Source organism: Coregonus lavaretus (assembly GCF_964263955.1).
Source record: "Coregonus lavaretus genome assembly, chromosome: 8".
NCBI lineage: Eukaryota > Metazoa > Chordata > Actinopteri > Salmoniformes > Salmonidae > Coregonus > Coregonus lavaretus.
Window position 1 is genome coordinate 61,935,693 of NC_139995.1, and position 25,189 is coordinate 61,960,881.

The following is a 25,189-nucleotide window of genomic DNA, read 5'->3' on the forward strand; positions in this document are numbered from 1 at the left end:
AGAACACCTGATTCAACCGTGAAATTAACACAATAATGAAACCTGCGGAATTTTAACGATATAGAATGGCTAACCAGAAAATAGAACCCTGTTCGGTTCTTCAAAAGGTTCTTTCTAGAACCTTGAGATTGAGAAAGTTTCTTTATAGAACCATTAAAAAGGGTTCTATAAAGCCCCAAAAAGGGTTTTAATCATAGCAGAACCCTTATTTGGTGCTATATAGAACATTTAATTAATGGTTCTTTATAGAACCATAGGAAACGCTTATTTACAGCACAATAAAGGTTCCATTTAGAACATTATGACATGGTTCTTTATAGATTCTATATACAGCAGTACTAAAAAGGGTCCCGCTGTGCTTACAAGCCAAATAACCCTTATTTGGAACTATATAGAACCATTTGTTTTTAGTGTGTGTATAACACCCTAACCCTTGTAACCCAGAGCAGAGGCAGTGAGAACGGTTAACTAGTTTACGCTGGTTAATCGTGACCAATCATGTCTGGTCACCTGCAGGTGAGAGGATGTACTTTTTGTCAGAAAACGTCATTGTAGGAAATGTACACCGTGTTTCTGTGTCTACATCAGTAGATTATATATGTTCTCTCTGCCAGCGTTATGAGTTTGACAGTTCTGGACCGATAGCTACAGGTATGCAGCACATTGCACACTGAAATACCGACAGGGCAATCAACTGAAACATTTTTAAATATAATGTCGAGTGCAGTGAGGTCTTATCATGCAAAGCCTGCCTCTCATCAGGTAGATCTAGTAAACTTTAGATCTTAAACAGCTAGATATACACGGACTGTACAAAACATTAAGAACACCTGCTCTTTCCATGACATAGACTGACCAGGTGAATTCAGGTGAAAGCTATGATCCCTTATTGATATCACTTGTTAAATCCACTTCAATCGGTGTAGATGAAGGGGAGGAGACAGGTTAAGGAAGGATTTTTAAGCCTTGAGACAATTGAGACATGGATTGTGTATGTGTGCCATTTAGAGGGTGAATGGGCAAGACAAAAGATTTAAGTGACTTTGAACGGGGTATGGTAGTAGGTGCCAGGCATACCGGTTTGAGTGTGTCAAGAACTGCAACGCTGCAATTTTTTTTCCACGCTCAACAGTTTCCCGTGTGTATCAACAATGGTCCACCATCCAAAGGACATCCAGCCAACGGCAGACCAGTGGTGGAAAACGGGTCATTGATGAAAGTGGACAAAGGAGGCAGACACTAATTATGCAGAGCAACAGACGGGCTACAGTTTGTCAACTGACAGTCCAGTACAACATTGGTTCCCAAAGACCCATAAAAGAATGCACAACTCGTCGTACGTTGACACGAACGGGCTATGGCAGCCGACGATCTTACAGAGTTCCACTTCTTTCAGCAAAAAAAACAAGAAACTGCTGTTACAGTGGGCTAAGGAACTAAAACACTGGACACTGGAGAATTGGAAAAACATTTCCTGGTTTGATGAATCCTGGTCCCTGCTGTTACGTGCTGATGGGAAGACTAGAGCATGGAGAAACCACAAGAGAACATGCATCCATCATGCCGTATGCCAACATTACAGGCTGGTGGTGCCAATCAGATGCATCCCTTCATAGCAGCAGTGTATCCAGGATAATGCCCCGTGCCACAACGCTAGGATTGTCATGAAATCAGCTTACAGCAGGGGCCTGCCCAGTCACCAGATCTCAATCCAATTAAGCATCTGTGGGATGAGATGAAATTAGCTATTCGGAGTAGAGATCCACTACCAGCCAACTTGACAGAACTGTGGGAAGCATTGGAGTCAACATGGGCCAGCATCCCTGTGGAATGCTTTCGACACCTTGTAGAGTCCATGCCCCGGAGAATTGAGGCAGTTCTGAGGGCAAACGGGAGTGCAACTCAACATTAGGAAGGTGTTCCTAATGTTTTGTACACTCAGTGTATCTAATTAACTTTAGATCTTAAACAGATCTTAACCTCTTAAGGATCGGACCCTTTTTTTCAATTTACACCTAAAATGACATCCCCAAATCTAACTGCCTGTAGCTCAGGACCTGAAGCAAGGATGTGCATATTCTTGATACCATTTGAAAGGAAACACTTTGAAGTTAGTGGAAATGTGAAATGAATGTAGGAGAATATGACACATTAGATCTGGCTGGAGATGCTTCCCTCTCACTCCACTGGCTCCCAGAGCGAGGCACAATGAAGGTTGTTCGGGTGGACGGCATTTAGCGTAGTGACGCACCTTTCCATTTCCATTTCCTTCATTTAGCCATGCTCTACCAACTGAGCGACACGGGACCTTTCCCCCAGGACAGTAGATATGGCTAGGCAAAACCTTGTTTTCGTTCAAACTCTATATTTTTCCTCTCTCACAACACAAGCAGTGGGGTGCCATCTGTTGGGAAGAACAACTGCGGATCCAGACTTTAAAATCTGTAGTAGACAAACCGGTTTAAAATCTATAGGTCTACCTAACAGTCAAGTGATTATTATTAACAGCAGTCAGACTAAGCAATTGTCAAATGCATTTTAACAAATGAGAAGACAATCAGTAATATGAACATTGTATTGTGAAAAGCAATTGCTCTTTATGAATATGTACTGCAATGTGTATTGCAAAACACTGTTTAAATTGGGTGAAACAGTGACTGTATGATTTTGTGTGTTGTACTAAGTCAATTGAAAATGTGCTTAGAGATTTGTAACTGCATTTTTGATGATCTGTTTTGAATTTTGTACTAAGAGTTATGAACATTTACCACATACTTGCACAAAAGCGATTGAAACAAAAAAAGTAGTCTGAAAACAATTGAACTTGAACACATTATTTAAATATGAATCCAACCATTACTCCATATACCAACATCATACTATAGAAAGAATAGCCTACATTTGATTGTAAATGTAATCCATAAACATGCCAATCAAAGGGGAAATCTGCAGTTGCAACATCCATTTCTGGACTTATAAATAATTGATATGTACCCATTGGTTGTTGAAGAATATAACTGATAAATGCCCCATGAGCTGAGTCCAGCTGTCATACCTCATCAGAACCCAAATAGAAGCTTGTTTACTCCAATGTTTGGAAACAAAGTAAATGTAAAGCCTCAAAACACATTAAAACATTTAGATATAATCTAAGGCCCCGCCCACCCACCTACCAGCATCCTCCCCACCCACCTACCAGCATCCTCCCCACCCACCTACCAGCATCCTCCCCACCCACCTACCAGCATCCTCCCCACCCACCTACCAGCAAAAAAAACTATCAAAGAAATGCATACAAAGATAAACCCAACCCATTCCCCCTCAGTCCCCGCCCACCCACCAGCATCCTCCCCACCCACCCACCAGCATCCTCCCCACCCACCCACCAGCATCCTCCCCACCCACCCACCAGCATCCTCCCTTCCCACCCGGAAAATATGCCTCCCACCCAGCCTGCCTGCCTGTCTGCCTGCCGGCCCGGGCTGGGTCCAGACAGAAGAGAGCACGGTCTGATTGGAGCGGTCATATCAAACCAATTGGCATCATGAGCAGGAAAAGTTTCCACATGTTTCTCTGCTTGGGAATAGTGTATTTGAAAATAGGGTGAGTAGCTAGCATGCACATTGTGCCTGATTATGCATGTTGAGACCTGATAGCGTGGAATTAGGGACGAGAGCATCCCTCCTAGCCCACCCCTCCCCTCCTAGCCCACCGCTCCTAACCCGCCCCTCCCCTCCTAGCCCACCCCTCCCCTCCTAGCCCACCCCTCCTAACCCGCCCCTCCCCTCCTAGCCCACCCCTCCCCTCCTAGCCCACCCCTCCTACCCGCCCCTCCCCTCCTAGCCCACCCCTCCCCTCCTAGCCCACCCCTCCCCTCCTAGCCCACCCCTCCTAGCCCACCCCTCCTAGCCCACCCCTCCTAGCCCACCCCTCCTAGCCCACCCCTCCTAGCCTGCCCCGCCCCTCCTAGCCCACCCCACCCCTCCTAGCCCACCCCTCCTAGCCGCCCCTCCCCTCCTAGCCCACCCCTCCTAGCCCACCCCTCCCCTCCTAGCCCACCCCTCCTAGCCTGCCCCGCCCCTCCTAGCCCACCCCACCCCTCCTAGCCCACCCCTCCTAGCCGCCCCTCCCCTCCTAGCCCGCCCCTCCTAGCCCACCCCACCCCTCCTAGCCCACCCCTCCTAGCCCACCCCTCCCCTCCTAGCCGCCCCTCCCCTCCTAGCCCACCCCTCCTAGCCCACCCCTCCTAGCCTGCCCCGCCCCTCCTAGCCCGCCCCTCCCCTCCTAGCCCACCCCTCCTAGCCCGCCCCTCCCCTCCTAGCCCACCCCACCCCTCCTAGCCCACCCCACCCCTCCTAGCCCGCCCCTCCCCTCCTAGCCCACCCCTCCTAGCCCGCCCCTCCCCTCCTAGCCCACCCCTCCTAGCCCACCCCTCCCACCCTGCCCCACCCCTCCTAGCCGCCCCTCCCCTCCTAGCCGCCCCTCCCCTCCTAGCCCACCCCTCCTAGCCCACCCCTCCTAGCCCGCCCCGCCCCTTCTAGCCCACCCCACCCCTCCTAGCCCGCCCCACCCCTCCTAGCCCACCCCTCCTAGCCCGCCCCTCCCCTCCTAGCCCACCCCTCCTAGCCCACCCCTCCTAGCCCGCCCCACCCCTCCTAGCCCACCCCTCCTAGCCCGCCCCTCCCCTCCTAGCCCACCCCTCCTAGCCCACCCCTCCTAGCCCACCCCACCCCTCCTAGCCCGCCCCGCCCCTCCTAGCCCACCCCTCCTAGCCCGCCCCGCCCCGCCCCTCCTAGCCCACCCCTCCCACCCTGCCCCACCCCTCCTAGCCCGCCCCGCCCCTTCTAGCCCACCCCACCCCTCCTAGTCCGCCCCGCCCCTCCTAGCCCACCCCTCCTAGCCCGCCCCGCCCCGCCCCTCCTAGCCCACCCCTCCTAGCCCACCCCACCCCTCCTAGCCCGCCCCGCCCCTCCTAGCCCACCCCTCCCACCCTGCCCCACCCCTCCTAGCCCGCCCCGCCCCTCCTAGCCCGCCCCGCCCCTCCTAGCCCACCCCTCCTAGCCCGCCCCGCCCCTCCTAGCCCACCCCTCCTAGCCCGCCCCGCCCCTCCTAGCCCACCCCTCCTATCCTGCCCCACACCTCCTAGCCCGTTTTAATTTGACTAATGCCATATGATGGTCATGGTCAAACTTAACTAAAGTGAAAGGGGACATTTAGCTATAACACTTTAGTGCAATAGAAGGAAGAACATTTCTGAGCACTTGGCAAATAAATTGGGAGCAGAGTGCTGTCAATTTGGCAGGTGTATCCTAATAATATCGATTTAATCACTGTAAGTGGTGAAACTGAAATTATTGTAACATACCCACTTTCAGCTCTTTTCCAAATACGGTCCTCTCTCCCAGGGCAGAACAGTTCCACCGTCCGTTTTTAAACTGGAACTGACACTCATTGATGCCCATCTGAGCTCCTTCTCCGATCGCTATGATGGCGCCGGGTCGGCTCTGGCAGATCGTCCGCTGTCGGGGAGCTAGACCCGGGATCTTGTTACAGATTATCCTCGCGCCTAATGCCAGCACGGACGGAAAACCCCTGGGAATTGTATTAGTCCAAATAATTAGCAATGCGTTGGGATACTTGTCATCAATATGGTTTAAAAACATTTGGACATTGTGGAGAATGATAATCATGCGAGTACATTGACATTTTAGAGGGACTATTAATCATAAATACATTACAACACAAAACCATTCAACATGTTTTAAATCAGAGTTATTCTTGGTCATGTTTCGTTCTCTGTTTCATGTCAACTCTATTTAAGGCTATAATATAAATCCCGCTGTGCAGTACAGGACAGTAGGTTAATACATGTCTATTAGGGCTAATAGCTCATTGACTCAGGTGTCACAATTAATGGAACAATGAAATAAGAAACGAGTCTAATGCTATTTCGTTTACAATAAATTATGAAGGTATTATTTCCTGCCCACATGTCTCATATGATCTGTGTTCATAGCTATCCACTGACAACATGCCCAGCTCTCGTCCCTAATTCCACGCTATCAGGTCTCAACATGCATAATCAGGCACAATGTGCATGCTAGCTACTCACCCTATTTTCAAATACACTATTCCCAAGCAGAGAAACATGTGGAAACTCCAGCAGCGCGTTTTCCTGCTCATGATGCCAATTGGTTTGATATGACCGCTCCAATCAGACCGTGCTCTCTTCTGTCTGGACCCAGCCCGGGCCGGCAGGCAGACAGGCAGGCAGGCGGGAACTCCAGGTAAACTTATTGGCGACAGAAAGAAAAAACTCCGGGGGACAAATGAAAGTTCCTCTGCAAACGAGTCGGAAATATCCTGGGGTGTATCTGGAGTTGTGTGCGTCGCATTGATCGGCCTGTCTCCGGTACCTTCAGAGAAAGAGAGATCTAACAGATCTGAGTGCTCGCCTGCAGGGCAGATGGTATCTATCTCTGCTATCTATCTGGGCGTGTTCCTAACACATGCAGCAGAAGAAGCTCACTGACTCCAGCACTGAGACAGACACACGGCAGGCAGCAGTTACCTGTCCGAAACAATGCCACCGATACTCGGTAGGATCCTCTCGAACAGTGACTGACCGCATTAGTAGTCTACAGGCCTATCTGCGTTTATAAAAGCAGATTGATAGTCCTACCAAATTATTAAATTGTTGATACAAAATATCGATTTTAAGTCTTCATATAATAAACGGCATTTAAAGTTTATATTGATAATGTTCCTGTTGCAGAGTTTGCATGACAGAGTGAATGAATGTAGCGTGGGATATTCATTTAAAGCCATGTAGACATTTACATTTTACATTTTTAGTCATTTAGCAGACGCTCTTATCCAGAGCGACTTACATGAGCAATTAGGGTTAAGTGCCTTGCTTAAGGCAGTCCGCTATCTACACCACATGACCAAAGGTATGTGGACACCTTCTCGTTGAACATCTCATTCCAAAATCATGGGCATTAATATGGAGTTGGTCCCCCTTTGCTGCTATAACAGCCTCCACTCTTCTGGGAAGGCTTTCCACTAGATGTTGGAACATTGCTGCAGGGACTTGCTTCCATTCAGCCACAAGAGCATTAGTGAGGTCGGGCCCTGATGTTGGGCGATTAGGCCTGGCTTGCAGTCGGTGTTCCAATTAATCTCAAAGGTGTTTGATGGGGTTGAGGTCAGGGCTCTGTGCAGGCCAGTCAAGTTCTTCCACACCGATCATGACAAACCATTTCTGTATGGATCTCGCTTTATGCACGGGGGCATCGTTATGCTGAAACAGGAAAGGGCCTTCCCCTAACTGTTGCCACAAAGTTGGAAGCACAGAATCGTCTAGAATGTCATTGTATGCTATAAGATTTCCCTTCACTGGAACTAAGGGGCCTAGCCCAAACCATGAAAAACAGCCACAGACCCATTATTCCTCCTCCACCAAACTTTACAGTTGTTACTATGCATTGGGGCAGGTAGCAGAAATTTGACAAACTGACTTGTTGGAAATGTGTCACGTTGAAAGTCACTGAGTACTTCAGTAAGGCCATTCTACTGCCAATGTTTGTCTATGGAGATTGCATGGCTGTGTGCTTGATTTTATACACCTGTCAGCAACGGGTGTGGCTGAAATAGAATCCACTCACAGGAAGGCTCCTCTCATTTCCAGACAGACTATTTATTAGTGTTTTGCTACATTAACAGCCTTCATTGATGATGCAAGCATCATAGCATCACATAATTAGGTAGCCACGCGTTTGATGAATCCCATTAACACTGAGTAAATTAACTAATGGGCATATTTTATTAGCATACCTCTTATTCACTGCCATATGTTATGGATTTTACATTACAGTAGTTCTCCCTCTTTCAGAAAATATACCCTTGACTTTGATATTTATGATTTTTAAATGATTTTGTCATTGAATTCATATTACTGTTCTCCTGCTCTTTAGTAACTAACGTGAATGATGCAGTCACCTGTATGACAGTGTGTTGTGTTGTGGTTAACGTCAGTATAGCCCCCCCTAGTGTTCAGCTTTTTGACCCTAGAATAGAACTACAGTAGTAATTATATTATATCAGCCAATCAATAGGAACATATTCTGAAGAGGACCCAGTCTGACAGATTAGTGGTTCTGTCATTATCTATAGAGGATCCAGTCTGACAGATTAGTGGTTCTGTCATTATCTACAGAGGATCCAGTCTGACAGATTAGTGGTTCTGTCATTATCTAGAGAGGACCCAGTCTGACAGATTAGTGGTTCTGTCATTATCTATAGAGGACCCAGTCTGACAGATTAGTGGTTCTGTCATTATCTATAGAGGATCCAGTCTGACAGATTAGTGGTTCTGTCATTATCTACAGAGGATCCAGTCTGACAGATTAGTGGTTCTGTCATTATCTACAGAGGATCCAGTCTGACAGATTAGTGGTTCTGTCATTATCTATAGAGGATCCAGTCTGACAGATTAGTGGTTCTGTCATTATCTATAGAGGACCCAGTCTGACAGATTAGTGGTTCTGTCATTATCTATAGAGGACCCAGTCTGACAGATTAGTGGTTCTGTCATTATCTATAGAGGATCCAGTCTGACAGATTAGTGGTTCTGTCATTATCTATAGAGGACCCAGTCTGACAGATTAGTGGTTCTGTCATTATCTACAGAGGACCCAGTCTGACAGATTAGTGGTTCTGTCATTATCTACAGAGGATCCAGTCTGACAGATTAGTGGTTCTGTCATTATCTATAGAGGACCCAGTCTGACAGATTAGTGGTTCTGTCATTATCTACAGAGGATCCAGTCTGACAGATTAGTGGTTCTGTCATTATCTATAGAGGACCCAGTCTGACAGATTAGTGGTTCTGTCATTATCTATAGAGGACCCAGTCTGACAGATTAGTGGTTCTGTCATTATCTACAGAGGATCCAGTCTGACAGATTAGTGGTTCTGTCATTATCTATAGAGGATCCAGTCTGACAGATTAGTGGTTCTGTCATTATCTACAGAGGATCCAGTCTGACAGATTAGTGGTTCTGTCATTATCTACAGAGGATCCAGTCTGACAGATTAGTGGTTCTGTCATTATCTACAGAGGATCCAGTCTGACAGATTAGTGGTTCTGTCATTATCTATAGAGGACCCAGTCTGACAGATTAGTGGTTCTATCATTATCTACAGAGGATCCAGTCTGACAGATTAGTGGTTCTGTCATTATCTATAGAGGACCCAGTCTGACAGATTAGTGGTTCTGTCATTATCTACAGAGGATCCAGTCTGACAGATTAGTGGTTCTGTCATTATCTATAGAGGATCCAGTCTGACAGATTAGTGGTTCTGTCATTATCTACAGAGGATCCAGTCTGACAGATTAGTGGTTCTGTCATTATCTACAGAGGATCCAGTCTGACAGATTAGTGGTTCTGTCATTATCTACAGAGGATCCAGTCTGACAGATTAGTGGTTCTGTCATTATCTATAGAGGACCCAGTCTGACAGATTAGTGGTTCTGTCATTATCTATAGAGGACCCAGTCTGACAGATTAGTGGTTCTGTCATTATCTATAGAGGACCCAGTCTGACAGATTAGTGGTTCTGTCATTATCTACAGAGGACCCAGTCTGACAGATTAGTGGTTCTGTCATTATCTATAGAGGATCCAGTCTGACAGATTAGTGGTTCTGTCATTATCTATAGAGGACCCAGTCTGACAGATTAGTGGTTCTGTCATTATCTACAGAGGACCCAGTCTGACAGATTAGTGGTTCTGTCATTATCTATAGAGGATCCAGTCTGACAGATTAGTGGTTCTGTCATTATCTATAGAGGACCCAGTCTGACAGATTAGTGGTTCTGTCATTATCTACAGAGGACCCAGTCTGACAGATTAGTGGTTCTGTCATTATCTATAGAGGATCCAGTCTGACAGATTAGTGGTTCTGTCATTATCTATAGAGGACCCAGTCTGACAGATTAGTGGTTCTGTCATTATCTATAGAGGACCCAGTCTGACAGATTAGTGGTTCTGTCATTATCTACAGAGGATCCAGTCTGACAGATTAGTGGTTCTGTCATTATCTATAGAGGACCCAGTCTGACAGATTAGTGGTTCTGTCATTATCTATAGAGGACCCAGTCTGACAGATTAGTGGTTCTGTCATTATCTATAGAGGACCCAGTCTGACAGATTAGTGGTTCTGTCATTATCTATAGAGGACCCAGTCTGACAGATTAGTGGTTCTGTCAATATATATAGAGGATCCAGTCTGACAGATTAGTGGTTCTGTCATTATCTATAGAGGACCCAGTCTGACAGATTAGTGGTTCTGTCATTATCTATAGAGGACCCAGTCTGACAGATTAGTGGTTCTGTCATTATCTACAGAGGACCCAGTCTGACAGATTAGTGGTTCTGTCATTATCTATAGAGGATCCAGTCTGACAGATTAGTGGTTCTGTCATTATCTATAGAGGACCCAGTCTGACAGATTAGTGGTTCTGTCATTATCTATAGAGGACCCAGTCTGACAGATTAGTGGTTCTGTCATTATCTATAGAGGACCCAGTCTGACAGATTAGTGGTTCTGTCATTATCTATAGAGGATCCAGTCTGACAGATTAGTGGTTCTGTCATTATCTACAGAGGACCCAGTCTGACAGATTAGTGGTTCTGTCATTATCTATAGAGGATCCAGTCTGACAGATTAGTGGTTCTGTCATTATCTACAGAGGATCCAGTCTGACAGATTAGTGGTTCTGTCATTATCTATAGAGGATCCAGTCTGACAGACTAGTGGTTCTGTCATTATCTATAGAGGACCCAGTCTGACAGATTAGTGGTTCTGTCATTATCTATAGAGGACCCAGTCTGACAGATTAGTGGTTCTGTCATTATCTATAGAGGACCCAGTCTGACAGATTAGTGGTTCTGTCATTATCTATAGAGGACCCAGTCTGACAGATTAGTGGTTCTGTCATTATCTATAGAGGACCCAGTCTGACAGATTAGTGGTTCTGTCATTATCTATAGAGGATCCAGTCTGACAGATTAGTGGTTCTGTCATTATCTATAGAGGACCCAGTCTGACAGATTAGTGGTTCTGTCATTATCTATAGAGGACCCAGTCTGACAGATTAGTGGTTCTGTCATTATCTACAGAGGACCCAGTCTGACAGATTAGTGGTTCTGTCATTATCTATAGAGGATCCAGTCTGACAGATTAGTGGTTCTGTCATTATCTATAGAGGACCCAGTCTGACAGATTAGTGGTTCTGTCATTATCTATAGAGGACCCAGTCTGACAGATTAGTGGTTCTGTCATTATCTATAGAGGATCCAGTCTGACAGATTAGTGGTTCTGTCATTATCTATAGAGGACCCAGTCTGACAGATTAGTGGTTCTGTCATTATCTATAGAGGACCCAGTCTGACAGATTAGTGGTTCTGTCATTATCTATAGAGGATCCAGTCTGACAGATTAGTGGTTCTGTCATTATCTACAGAGGACCCAGTCTGACAGATTAGTGGTTCTGTCATTATCTATAGAGGATCCAGTCTGACAGATTAGTGGTTCTGTCATTATCTACAGAGGATCCAGTCTGACAGATTAGTGGTTCTGTCATTATCTATAGAGGATCCAGTCTGACAGACTAGTGGTTCTGTCATTATCTATAGAGGACCCAGTCTGAGAGATTAGTGGTTCTGTCATTATCTACAGAGGATCCAGTCTGACAGATTAGTGGTTCTGTCATTATCTATAGAGGACCCAGTCTGACAGATTAGTGGTTCTGTCATTATCTATAGAGGACCCAGTCTGACAGATTAGTGGTTCTGTCATTATCTACAGAGGATCCAGTCTGACAGATTAGTGGTTCTGTCATTATCTATAGAGGATCCAGTCTGACAGATTAGTCTGACAAATGTAAACATTAGATCAGTTTGACAGGATACAGATGTAAACATTAGATCAGTCTGACAGGATACAGATGTAAACATTAGATCAGTTTGACAGGATACAGATGTAAACATTAGATCAGTTTGACAGGATACAGATGTAAACATTCGATCAGTCTGACAGGATACAGATGTAAACATTAGATCAGTCTGACAGGATACAGATGTAAACATTAGATCAGTTTGACAGGATACAGATGTAAACATTAGATCAGTCTGACAGGATACAGATGTAAATATTAGATCAGTCTGACAGGATACAGATGTAAACATTAGATCAGTTTGACAGGATACAGATGTAAATATTAGATCAGTTTGACAGGATACAGATGTAAATATTAGATCAGTCTGACAGGATACAGATGTAAACATTAGATCAGTTTGACAGGATACAGATGTAAATATTAGATCAGTCTGACAGGATACAGACGTAAACATTCGATCAGTCTGACAGGATACAGATGTAAACATTAGATCAGTCTGACAGGATACAGATGTAAACATTAGATCAGTCTGACAGGATACAGATGTAAACATTAGATCAGTTTGACAGGATACAGATGTAAATATTAGATCAGTTTGACAGGATACAGACGTAAACATTCGATCAGTCTGACAGGATACAGATGTAAATATTAGATCAGTCTGACAGGATACAGATGTAAACATTAGATCAGTTTGACAGGATACAGATGTAAATATTAGATCAGTTTGACAGGATACAGACGTAAACATTCGATCAGTCTGACAGGATACAGATGTAAATATTAGATCAGTTTGACAGGATACAGATGTAAACATTAGATCAGTCTGACAGGATACAGATGTAAATATTAGATCAGTTTGACAGGATACAGATGTAAACATTAGATCAGTTTGACAGGATACAGACGTAAACATTAGATCAGTTTGACAGGATACAGATGTAAACATTAGATCAGTCTGACAGGATACAGATGTAAACATTAGATCAGTTTGACAGGATACATATGTAAACATTAGATCAGTTTGACAGGATACAGACGTAAACATTCGATCAGTCTGACAGGATACAGATGTAAACATTAGATCAGTTTGACAGGATACAGATGTAAACATATAGATCAGTTTGACAGGATACAGATGTAAATATTAGATCAGTTTGACAGGATACAGATGTAAACATTAGATCAGTCTGACAGGATACAGATGTAAACATTAGATCAGTTTGACAGGATACAGATGTAAACATTAGATCAGTCTGACAGGATACAGATGTAAACATTAGATCAGTCTGACAGGATACAGATGTAAACATTAGATCAGTTTGACAGGATACAGACGTAAACATTCGATCAGTCTGACAGGATACAGATGTAAATATTAGATCAGTTTGACAGGATACAGACGTAAACATTATATCAGTTTGACAGGATACAGATGTAAATATTAGATCAGTTTGACAGGATACAGATGTAAACATTAGATCAGTTTGACAGGATACAGATGTAAATATTAGATCAGTTTGACAGGATACAGATGTAAATATTAGATCAGTCTGACAGGATACAGATGTAAACATTAGATCAGTTTGACAGGATACAGATGTAAACATTAGATCAGTTTGACAGGATACAGACGTAAACATTCGATCAGTCTGACAGGATACAGATGTAAACATTAGATCAGTTTGACAGGATACAGATGTAAACATTAGATCAGTCTGACAGGATACAGATGTAAATATTAGATCAGTTTGACAGGATACAGATGTAAACATTAGATCAGTTTGACAGGATACAGATGTAAATATTAGATCAGTCTGACAGGATACAGATGTAAACATTATATCAGTTTGACAGGATACAGATGTAAACATTATATCAGTTTGACAGGATACAGATGTAAACATTAGATCAATTTGACAGGATACAGATGTAAATATTAGATCAGTTTGACAGGATACAGATGTAAACATTAGATCAGTTTGACAGGATACAGATGTAAACATTAGATCAGTCTGACAGGATACAGATGTAAACATTAGATCAGTTTGACAGGATACAGATGTAAACATTAGATCAGTCTGACAGGATACAGATGTAAACATTAGATCAGTTTGACAGGATACAGATGTAAACATTAGATCAGTTTGACAGGATACAGATGTAAACATTAGATCAGTCTGACAGGATACAGATGTAAACATTAGATCAGTTTGACAGGATACAGATGTAAACATTAGATCAGTCTGACAGGATACAGATGTAAACATTAGATCAGTCTGACAGGATACAGATGTAAACATTAGATCAGTTTGACAGGATACAGATGTAAACATTAGATCAGTTTGACAGGATACAGATGTAAACATTAGATCAGTTTGACAGGATACAGATGTAAACATTAGATCAGTTTGACAGGATACAGATGTAAACATTAGATCAGTCTGACAGGATACAGATGTAAACATTAGATCAGTTTGACAGGATACAGATGTAAACATTAGATCAGTCTGACAGGATACAGATGTAAACATTAGATCAGTTTGACAGGATACAGATGTAAACATTAGATCAGTTTGACAGGATACAGATGTAAACATTAGATCAGTTTGACAGGATACAGATGTAAACATAATATCAGTTTGACAGGATACAGATGTAAATATTAGATCAGTTTGACAGGATACAGATGTAAATATTAGATCAGTTTGACAGGATACAGATGTAAACATTATATCAGTTTGACAGGATACAGATGTAAACATTATATCAGTTTGACAGGATACAGATGTAAACATTAGATCAATTTGACAGGATACAGATGTAAACATTAGATCAGTCTGACAGGATACAGATGTAAACATTAGATCAGTTTGACAGGATACAGATGTAAACATTAGATCAGTTTGACAGGATACAGATGTAAACATTAGATCAGTTTGACAGGATACAGATGTAAACATTAGATCAGTCTGACAGGATACAGATGTAAACATTAGATCAGTTTGACAGGATACAGATGTAAACATTAGATCAGTTTGACAGGATACAGATGTAAATATTAGATCAGTTTGACAGGATACAGATGTAAATATTAGATCAGTTTGACAGGATACAGATGTAAACATTAGATCAGTTTGACAGGATACAGATGTAAACATTAGATCAGTTTGACAGGATACAGATGTAAACATTAGATCAGTCTGACAGGATACAGATGTAAACATTATATCAGTCTGACAGGATACAGATGTAAACATTAGATCAGTTTGACAGGATACAGATGTAAACATTAGATCAGTTTGACAGGATACAAATGTAAACATTAGATCAGTTTGACAGGATACAGATGTAAACATTAGATCAGTCTGACAGGATACAGATGTAAACATTAGATCAGTTTGACAGGATACAGATGTAAACATTAGATCAGTTTGACAGGATACAAATGTAAACATTAGATCAGTTTGACAGGATACAGATGTAAACATTAGATCAGTCTGACAGGATACAGATGTAAATATTAGATCAGTCTGACAGGATACAGATGTAAACATTAGATCAGTTTGACAGGATACAGATGTAAACATTAGATCAGTTTGACAGGATACAGATGTAAACATTAGATCAGTTTGACAGGATACAGATGTAAACATTAGATCAGTCTGACAGGATACAGATGTAAACATTAGATCAGTTTGACAGGATACAGATGTAAACATTAGATCAGTCTGACAGGATACAGATGTAAACATTATATCAGTTTGACAGGATACAGAAGTAAACATTAGATCAGTCTGACAGGATACATATGTAAACATTAGATCAGTTTGACAGGATACAGATGTAAACATTAGATCAGTCTGACAGGATACAGATGTAAACATTAGATCAGTCTGACAGGATACAGATGTAAACATTAGATAAGTTTGACAGGATACAGATGTAAATATTAGATCAGTTTGACAGGATACAGATGTAAACATTAGATCAGTCTGACAGGATACATATGTAAACATTAGATCAGTTTGACAGGATACAGATGTAAACATTAGATCAGTCTGACAGGATACAGATGTAAACATTAGATCAGTTTGACAGGATACAGATGTAAACATTAGATCAGTCTGACAGGATACAGATGTAAACATTAGATCAGTTTGACAGGATACAGATGTAAACATTAGATCAGTTTGACAGGATACAGATGTAAACATTAGATCAGTTTGACAGGATACAGATGTAAACATTAGATCAGTCTGACAGGATACATATGTAAACATTAGATCAGTTTGACAGGATACAGATGTAAACATTAGATCAGTTTGACAGGATACAGATGTAAACATTATATCAGTTTGACAGGATACAGATGTAAATATTAGATCAGTTTGACAGGATACAGATGTAAATATTAGATCAGTTTGACAGGATACAGATGTAAACATTATATCAGTTTGACAGGATACAGATGTAAATATTAGATCAGTTTGACAGGATACAGATGTAAACATTAGATCAGTCTGACAGGATACAGATGTAAACATTAGATCAGTTTGACAGGATACAGATGTAAATATTAGATCAGTTTGACATGATACAGATGTAAACATTAGATCAGTTTGACAGGATACAGATGTAAACATTATATCAGTTTGACAGGATACAGATGTAAATATTAGATCAGTTTGACAGGATACAGATGTAAACATTAGATCAGTTTGACAGGATACAGATGTAAATATTAGATCAGTTTGACAGGATACAGATGTAAACATTAGATCAGTTTGACAGGATACAGATGTAAACATTATATCAGTTTGACAGGATACAGATGTAAACATTATATCAGTTTGACAGGATACAGATGTAAATATTAGATCAGTTTGACAGGATACAGATGTAAATATTAGATCAGTTTGACAGGATACAGATGTAAACATTAGATCAGTTTGACAGGATAAAGATGTAAATATTAGATCAGTTTGACAGGATACAGATGTAAACATTAGATCAGTTTGACAGGATACAGATGTAAACATTAGATCAGTTTGACAGGATACAGATGTAAATATTAGATCAGTTTGACAGGATACAGATGTAAACATTAGATCAGTCTGACAGGATACAGATGTAAACATTAGATCAGTCTGACAGGATACAGATGTAAACATTATATCAGTTTGACAGGATACAGATGTAAACATTAGATCAGTTTGACAGGATACAGATGTAAACATTAGATCAGTCTGACAGGATACAGATGTAAACATTATATCAGTTTGACAGGATACAGATGTAAATATTAGATCAGTCTGACAGGATACAGATGTAAACATTAGATCAGTCTGACAGGATACAGATGTAAACATTAGATCAGTTTGACAGGATACAGATGTAAACATTATATCAGTTTGACAGGATACATATGTAAACATTAGATCAGTCTGACAGGATACAGATGTAAACATTATATCAGTTTGACAGGATACAGATGTAAACATTAGATCAGTCTGACAGGATACAGATGTAAACATTATATCAGTTTGACAGGATACATATGTAAACATTAGATCAGTCTGACAGGATACAGATGTAAACATTATATCAGTTTGACAGGATACAGATGTAAACATTAGATCAGTCTGACAGGATACAGATGTAAACATTATATCAGTTTGACAGGATACAGATGTAAACATTAGATCAGTCTGACAGGATACAGATGTAAATATTAGATCAGTTTGACAGGATACAGATGTAAACATTAGATCAGTCTGACAGGATACAGATGTAAACATTAGATCAGTCTGACAGGATACAGATGTAAACATTAGATCAGTCTGACAGGATACAGATGTAAACATTAGATCAGTTTGACAGGATACAGATGTAAACATTAGATCAGTTTGACAGGATACAGATGTAAATATTAGATCAGTCTGACAGGATACAGATGTAAACATTAGATCAGTTTGACAGGATACAGATGTAAACATTAGATCAGTTTGACAGGATACAGATGTAAATATTAGATCAGTTTGACAGGATACAGATGTAAATATTAGATCAGTTTGACAGGATACAGATGTAAACATTAGATCAGTTTGACAGGATACAGATGTAAACATTAGATCAGTTTGACAGGATACAGATGTAAATATTAGATCAGTCTGACAGGATACAGATGTAAACATTAGATCAGTTTGACAGGATACAGATGTAAACATTAGATCAGTTTGACAGGATACAGATGTAAACATTAGATCAGTCTGACAGGATACAGATGTAAACATTAGATCAGTCTGACAGGGTACAGATGTAAACATTAGATCAGTTTGACAGGATACAGATGTAAACATTAGATCAGTCTGACAGGATACAGATGTAAATATTAGATCAGTTTGACAGGATACAGATGTAAACATTAGATCAGTTTGACAGGATACAGATGTAAACATTAGATCAGTTTGACAGGATACAGATGTAAATATTAGATCAGTTTGACAGGATACAGATGTAAACATTAGATCAGTTTGACAGGATACAGATGTAAACATTAGATCAGTTTGACAGGATACAGATGTAAATATTAGATCAGTTTGACAGGATACAGATGTAAACATTAGATCAGTTTGACAGGATACAGATGTAAACATTAGATCAGTCTGACAGGATACAGATGTAAATATTAGATCAGTTTGACAGGATACAGATGTAAACATTAGATCAGTCTGACAGGATACAGATGTAAACATTAGATCAGTTTGACAGGATACAGATGTAAACATTAGATCAGTCTGACAGGATACAGATGTAAATATTAGATCAGTTTGACAGGATACAGATGTAAACATTATATCAGTTTGACAGGATACAGATGTAAACATTATATCAGTTTGACAGGATACAGATGTAAACATTAGATCAATTTGACAGGATACAGATGTAAACATTAGATCAGTCTGACAGGATACAGATGTAAACATTATATCAGTTTGACAGGATACAGATGTAAATATTAGATCAGTTTGACAGGATACAGATGTAAATATTAGATCAGTTTGACAGGATACAGATGTAAACATTAGATCAGTTTGACAGGATAAAGATGTAAACATTAGATCAATTTGACAGGATACAGATGTAAACATTAGATCAGTCTGACAGGATACAGATGTAAACATTAGATCAGTCTGACAGGATACAGATGTAAACATTAGATCAGTTTGACAGGATACAGATGTAAACATTAGATCAGTTTGACAGGATACAGATGTAAACATTATATCAGTTTGACAGGATACAGATGTAAACATTAGATCAGTCTGACAGGATACAGATGTAAATATTAGATCAGTTTGACAGGATACAGATGTAAACATTAGATCAGTCTGACAGGATACAGATGTAAACATTAGATCAGTCTGACAGGATACAGATGTAAACATTAGATCAGTCTGACAGGATACAGATGTAAACATTAGATCAGTTTGACAGGATACAGATGTAAACATTAGATCAGTCTGACAGGATACAGATGTAAATATTAGATCAGTTTGACAGGATACAGATGTAAACATTAGATCAGTCTGACAGGATACAGATGTAAACATTAGATCAGTCTGACAGGATACAGATGTAAACATTAGATCAGTCTGACAGGATACAGATGTAAACATTAGATCAGTTTGACAGGATACAGATGTAAACATTAGATCAGTCTGACAGGATACAGATGTAAACATTAGATCAGTTTGACAGGATACAGATGTAAACATTAGATCAGTCTGACAGGATACAGATGTAAACATTAGATCAGTCTGACAGGATACAGATGTAAACATTAGATCAGTTTGACAGGATACAGATGTAAACATTAGATCAGTTTGACAGGATACAGATGTAAACATTAGATCAGTCTGACAGGATAAAGATGTAAACATTAGATCAATTTGACAGGATACAGATGTAAACATTAGATCAGTCTGACAGGATACAGATGTAAACATTATATCAGTTTGACAGGATACAGATGTAAACATTAGATCAGTCTGACAGGATACAGATGTAAATATTAGATCAGTTTGACAGGATACAGATGTAAATATTAGATCAGTCTGACAGGATACAGATGTAAACATTAGATCAGTTTGACAGGATACAGATGTAAACATTAGATCAGTTTGACAGGATACAGATGTAAATATTAGATCAGTTTGACAGGATACAGATGTAAATATTAGATCAGTTTGACAGGATACAGATGTAAACATTAGATCAGTTTGACAGGATACAGATGTAAACATTAGATCAGTTTGACAGGATACAGATGTAAATATTAGATCAGTCTGACAGGATACAGATGTAAACATTAGATCAGTTTGACAGGATACAGATGTAAACATTAGATCAGTTTGACAGGATACAGATGTAAACATTAGATCAGTCTGACAGGATACAGATGTAAACATTAGATCAGTTTGACAGGATACAGATGTAAACATTAGATCAGTTTGACAGGATACAGATGTAAACATTAGATCAGTCTGACAGGATACAGATGTAAATATTAGATCAGTTTGACAGGATACATATGTAAACATTAGATCAGTCTGACAGGATACAGATGTAAACATTAGATCAGTTTGACAGGATACAGATGTAAACATTAGATCAGTCTGACAGGATACAGATGTAAACATTAGATCAGTCTGACAGGATACAGATGTAAACATTAGATCAGTTTGACAGGATACAGATGTAAACATTAGATCAGTTTGACAGGATACAGATGTAAACATTAGATCAGTTTGACAGGATACAGATGTAAACATTAGATCAGTCTGACAGGATACAGATGTAAACATTAGATCAGTCTGACAGGATACAGATGTAAACATTAGATCAGTTTGACAGGATACATATGTAAACATTAGATCAGTCTGACAGGATACAGATGTAAACATTAGATCAGTTTGACAGGATACAGATGTAAACATTAGATCAGTTTGACAGGATACAGATGTAAACATTAGATCAGTTTGACAGGATACAGATGTAAACATTAGATCAGTTTGACAGGATACAGATGTAAACATTAGATCAGTCTGACAGGATACAGATGTAAATATTAGATCAGTCTGACAGGATACAGACGTAAATATTAGATCAGTTTGACAGGATACAGACGTAAACATTAGATCAGTCTGACAGGATACAGATGTAAATATTAGATCAGTTTGACAGGATACAGACGTAAACATTAGATCAGTCTGACAGGATACAGATGTAAACATTAGATCAGTTTGACAGGATACAGATGTAAACATTATATCAGTTTGACAGGATACAGATGTAAATATTAGATCAGTCTGACAGGATACAGACGTAAATATTAGATCAGTTTGACAGGATACAGACGTAAACATTAGATCAGTCTGACAGGATACAGATGTAAACATTAGATCAGTCTGACAGGATACAGATGTAAACATTAGATCAGTTTGACAGGATACAGATGTAAACATTAGATCAGTCTGACAGGATACAGATGTAAACATTAGATCAGTTTGACAGGATACAGATGTAAACATTAGATCAGTTTGACAGGATACAGATGTAAACATTAGATCAGTTTGACAGGATACAGATGTTACCATCAGATCAGTCTGACAGGATACAGATGTAAACATTAGATCAGTTTGACAGGATACAGATGTAAACATTATATCAGTTTGACAGGATACAGATGTAAACATTAGATCAGTCTGACAGGATACAGATGTAAACATTAGATCAGTCTGACAGGATACAGATGTAAACATTAGATCAATTTGACAGGATACAGATGTAAACATTAGATCAGTTTGACAGGATACATATGTAAATATTAGATCAGTCTGACAGGATACAGATGTAAACATTAGATCAGTTTGACAGGATACAGATGTAAATATTAGATCAGTCTGACAGGATACAGATGTAAACATTAGATCAGTTTGACAGGATACAGATGTAAACATTAGATCAGTTTGACAGGATACAGATGTAAACATTAGATCAGTCTGACAGGATACAGATGTAAATATTAGATCAGTCTGACAGGATACAGATGTAAACATTAGATCAGTTTGACAGGATACAGATGTAAACATTAGATCAGTCTGACAGGATACAGATGTAAACATTAGATCAGTCTGACAGGATACAGATGTAAACATTAGATCAGTTTGACAGGATACAGATGTAAACATTAGATCAGTCTGACAGGATACAGATGTAAACATTAGATCAGTTTGACAGGATACAGATGTAAACATTAGATCAGTTTGACAGGATACAGATGTAAACATTAGATCAGTTTGACAGGATACAGATGTTACCATCAGATCAGTCTGACAGGATACAGATGTAAACATTAGATCAGTTTGACAGGATACAGATGTAAACATTATATCAGTTTGACAGGATACAGATGTAAACATTAGATCAGTCTGACAGGATACAGATGTAAACATTAGATCAGTTTGACAGGATACAGATGTAAATATTAGATCAGTCTGACAGGATACAGATGTAAACATTAGATCAGTTTGACAGGATACAGATGTAAACATTAGATCAGTCTGACAGGATACAGATGTAAACATTAGATCAGTTTGACAGGATACAGATGTAAACATTAGATCAGTCTGACAGGATACAGATGTAAATATTAGATCAGTCTGACAGGATACAGATGTAAACATTAGATCAGTCTGACAGGATACAGATGTAAACATTAGATCAGTCTGACAGGATACAGATGTAAACATTAGATCAGTTTGACAGGATACAGATGTAAACATTAGATCAGTCTGACAGGATACAGATGTAAACATTAGATCAGTTTGACAGGATACAGATGTAAACATTAGATCAGTTTGACAGGATACAGATGTAAACATTAGATCAGTTTGACAGGATACAGATGTTACCATCAGATCAGTCTGACAGGATACAGATGTAAACATTAGATCAGTTTGACAGGATACAGATGTAAACATTATATCAGTTTGACAGGATACAGATGTAAACATTAGATCAGTCTGACAGGATACAGATGTAAACATTAGATCAGTTTGACAGGATACAGATGTAAATATTAGATCAGTCTGACAGGATACAGATGTAAACATTAGATCAGTCTGACAGGATACAGACGTAAACATTAGATCAGTCTGACAGGATACAGATGTAAACATTAGATCAGTCTGACAGGATACAGATGTAAACATTAGATCAGTCTGACAGGATACAAATGTAAACATTAGATCAGTCTGACAGGATACAGATGTAAACATTAGATCAGTTTGACAGGATACAGATGTAAATATTAGATCAGTCTGACAGGATACAGATGTAAACATTAGATCAGTCTGACAGGATACAGATGTAAACATTATATCAGTTTGACAGGATACAGACGTAAATATTAGATCAGTTTGACAGGATACAGATGTAAACATTAGATCAGTCTGACAGGATACAGATGTAAACATTATATCAGTTTGACAGGATACAGACGTAAATATTAGATCAGTTTGACAGGATACAGATGTAAACATTAGATCAGTTTGACAGGATACAGATGTAAACATTAGATCAGTTTGACAGGATACAGATGTAAACATTAGATCAGTCTGACAGGATACAGATGTAAACATTATATCAGTTTGACAGGATACAGACGTAAACATTAGATCAGTCTGACAGGATACAGATGTAAACATTAGATCAGTCTGACAGGATACAGATGTAAACATTAGATCAGTTTGACAGGATACAGATGTAAACATTAGATCAGTTTGACAGGATACAGATGTAAACATCAGATCAGTTTGACAGGATACAGATGTAAACATTAGATCAGTTTGACAGGATACAGATGTAAACATTATATCAGTTTGACAGGATACAGATGTAAACATTAGATCAGTTTGACAGGATACAGATGTAAACATTAGATCAGTTTGACAGGATACAGATGTAAACATTAGATCAGTCTGACAGGATACAGATGTAAACATTATATCAGTTTGACAGGATACAGACGTAAATATTAGATCAGTTTGACAGGATACAGATGTAAACATATATATCAGTTTGACAGGATACAGATGTAAATATTAGATCAGTCTGACAGGATACAGATGTAAACATTAGATCAGTCTGACAGGATACAGATGTAAACATTAGATCAGTCTGACAGGGTACAGATGTAAACATTAGATCAGTCTGACAGGATACAGATGTAAACATTAGATCAGTTTGACAGGATACAGATGTAAACATCAGATCAGTTTGACAGGATACAGATGTAAACATTAGATCAGTTTGACAGGATACAGATGTAAACATTAGATCAGTTTGACAGGATACAGATGTAAACATTAGATCAGTTTGACAGGATACAGATGTAAACATTAGATCAGTCTGACAGGATACAGATGTAAACATTAGATCAGTTTGACAGGATACAGATGTAAACATTAGATCAGTCTGACAGGATACAGATGTAAACATCAGATCAGTTTGACAGGATACAGATGTAAACATTAGATCAGTCTGACAGGATACAGATGTAAACATTAGATCAGTCTGACAGGATACAGATGTAAACATTAGATCAGTCTGACAGGATGCAGATGTAAACATTAGATCAGTTTGACAGGATACAGATGTAAACATAATATCAGTTTGACAGGATACAGATGTAAACATATATATCAGTTTGACAGGATACAGATGTAAATATTAGATCAGTCTGACAGGATACAGATGTAAACATTAGATCAGTCTGACAGGATACAGATGTAAACATTAGATCAGTTTGACAGGATACAGATGTAAACATTAGATCAGTCTGACAGGATACAGATGTAAACATCAGATCAGTTTGACAGGATACAGATGTAAACATTAGATCAGTCTGACAGGATACAGATGTAAACATTAGATCAGTCTGACAGGATACAGATGTAAACATTAGATCAGTCTGACAGTATACAGATGTAAACATTAGATCAGTTTGACAGGATACAGATGTAAACATTAGATCAGTTTGACAGGATACAGATGTAAACATTAGATCAGTCTGACAGGATACAGATGTAAACATTATATCAGTTTGACAGGATACAGATGTAAACATTAGATCAGTCTGACAGGATACAGATGTAAA

General features: G+C 39.7%; 1 protein-coding gene across 1 annotated transcript in view; it reads right to left on the reverse strand.

The window, feature by feature from the left end:
* The window catches only part of wnt7aa (wingless-type MMTV integration site family, member 7Aa), a gene marked incomplete at both ends in the record, with an annotated part of 50,235 nt that extends 44,052 nt beyond the window's left edge, over window positions 1-6,183 (reverse strand). The window contains 2 exons of the mRNA XM_084167091.1: window positions 5,366-5,592; window positions 6,113-6,183. Coding sequence (XP_084023217.1) covers window positions 5,366-5,592; window positions 6,113-6,183 — 298 coding nt within the window. The remainder of the gene's footprint in view (window positions 1-5,365; window positions 5,593-6,112) is intronic.
* Between the last annotated feature and the right edge of the window lie 19,006 nt (window positions 6,184-25,189).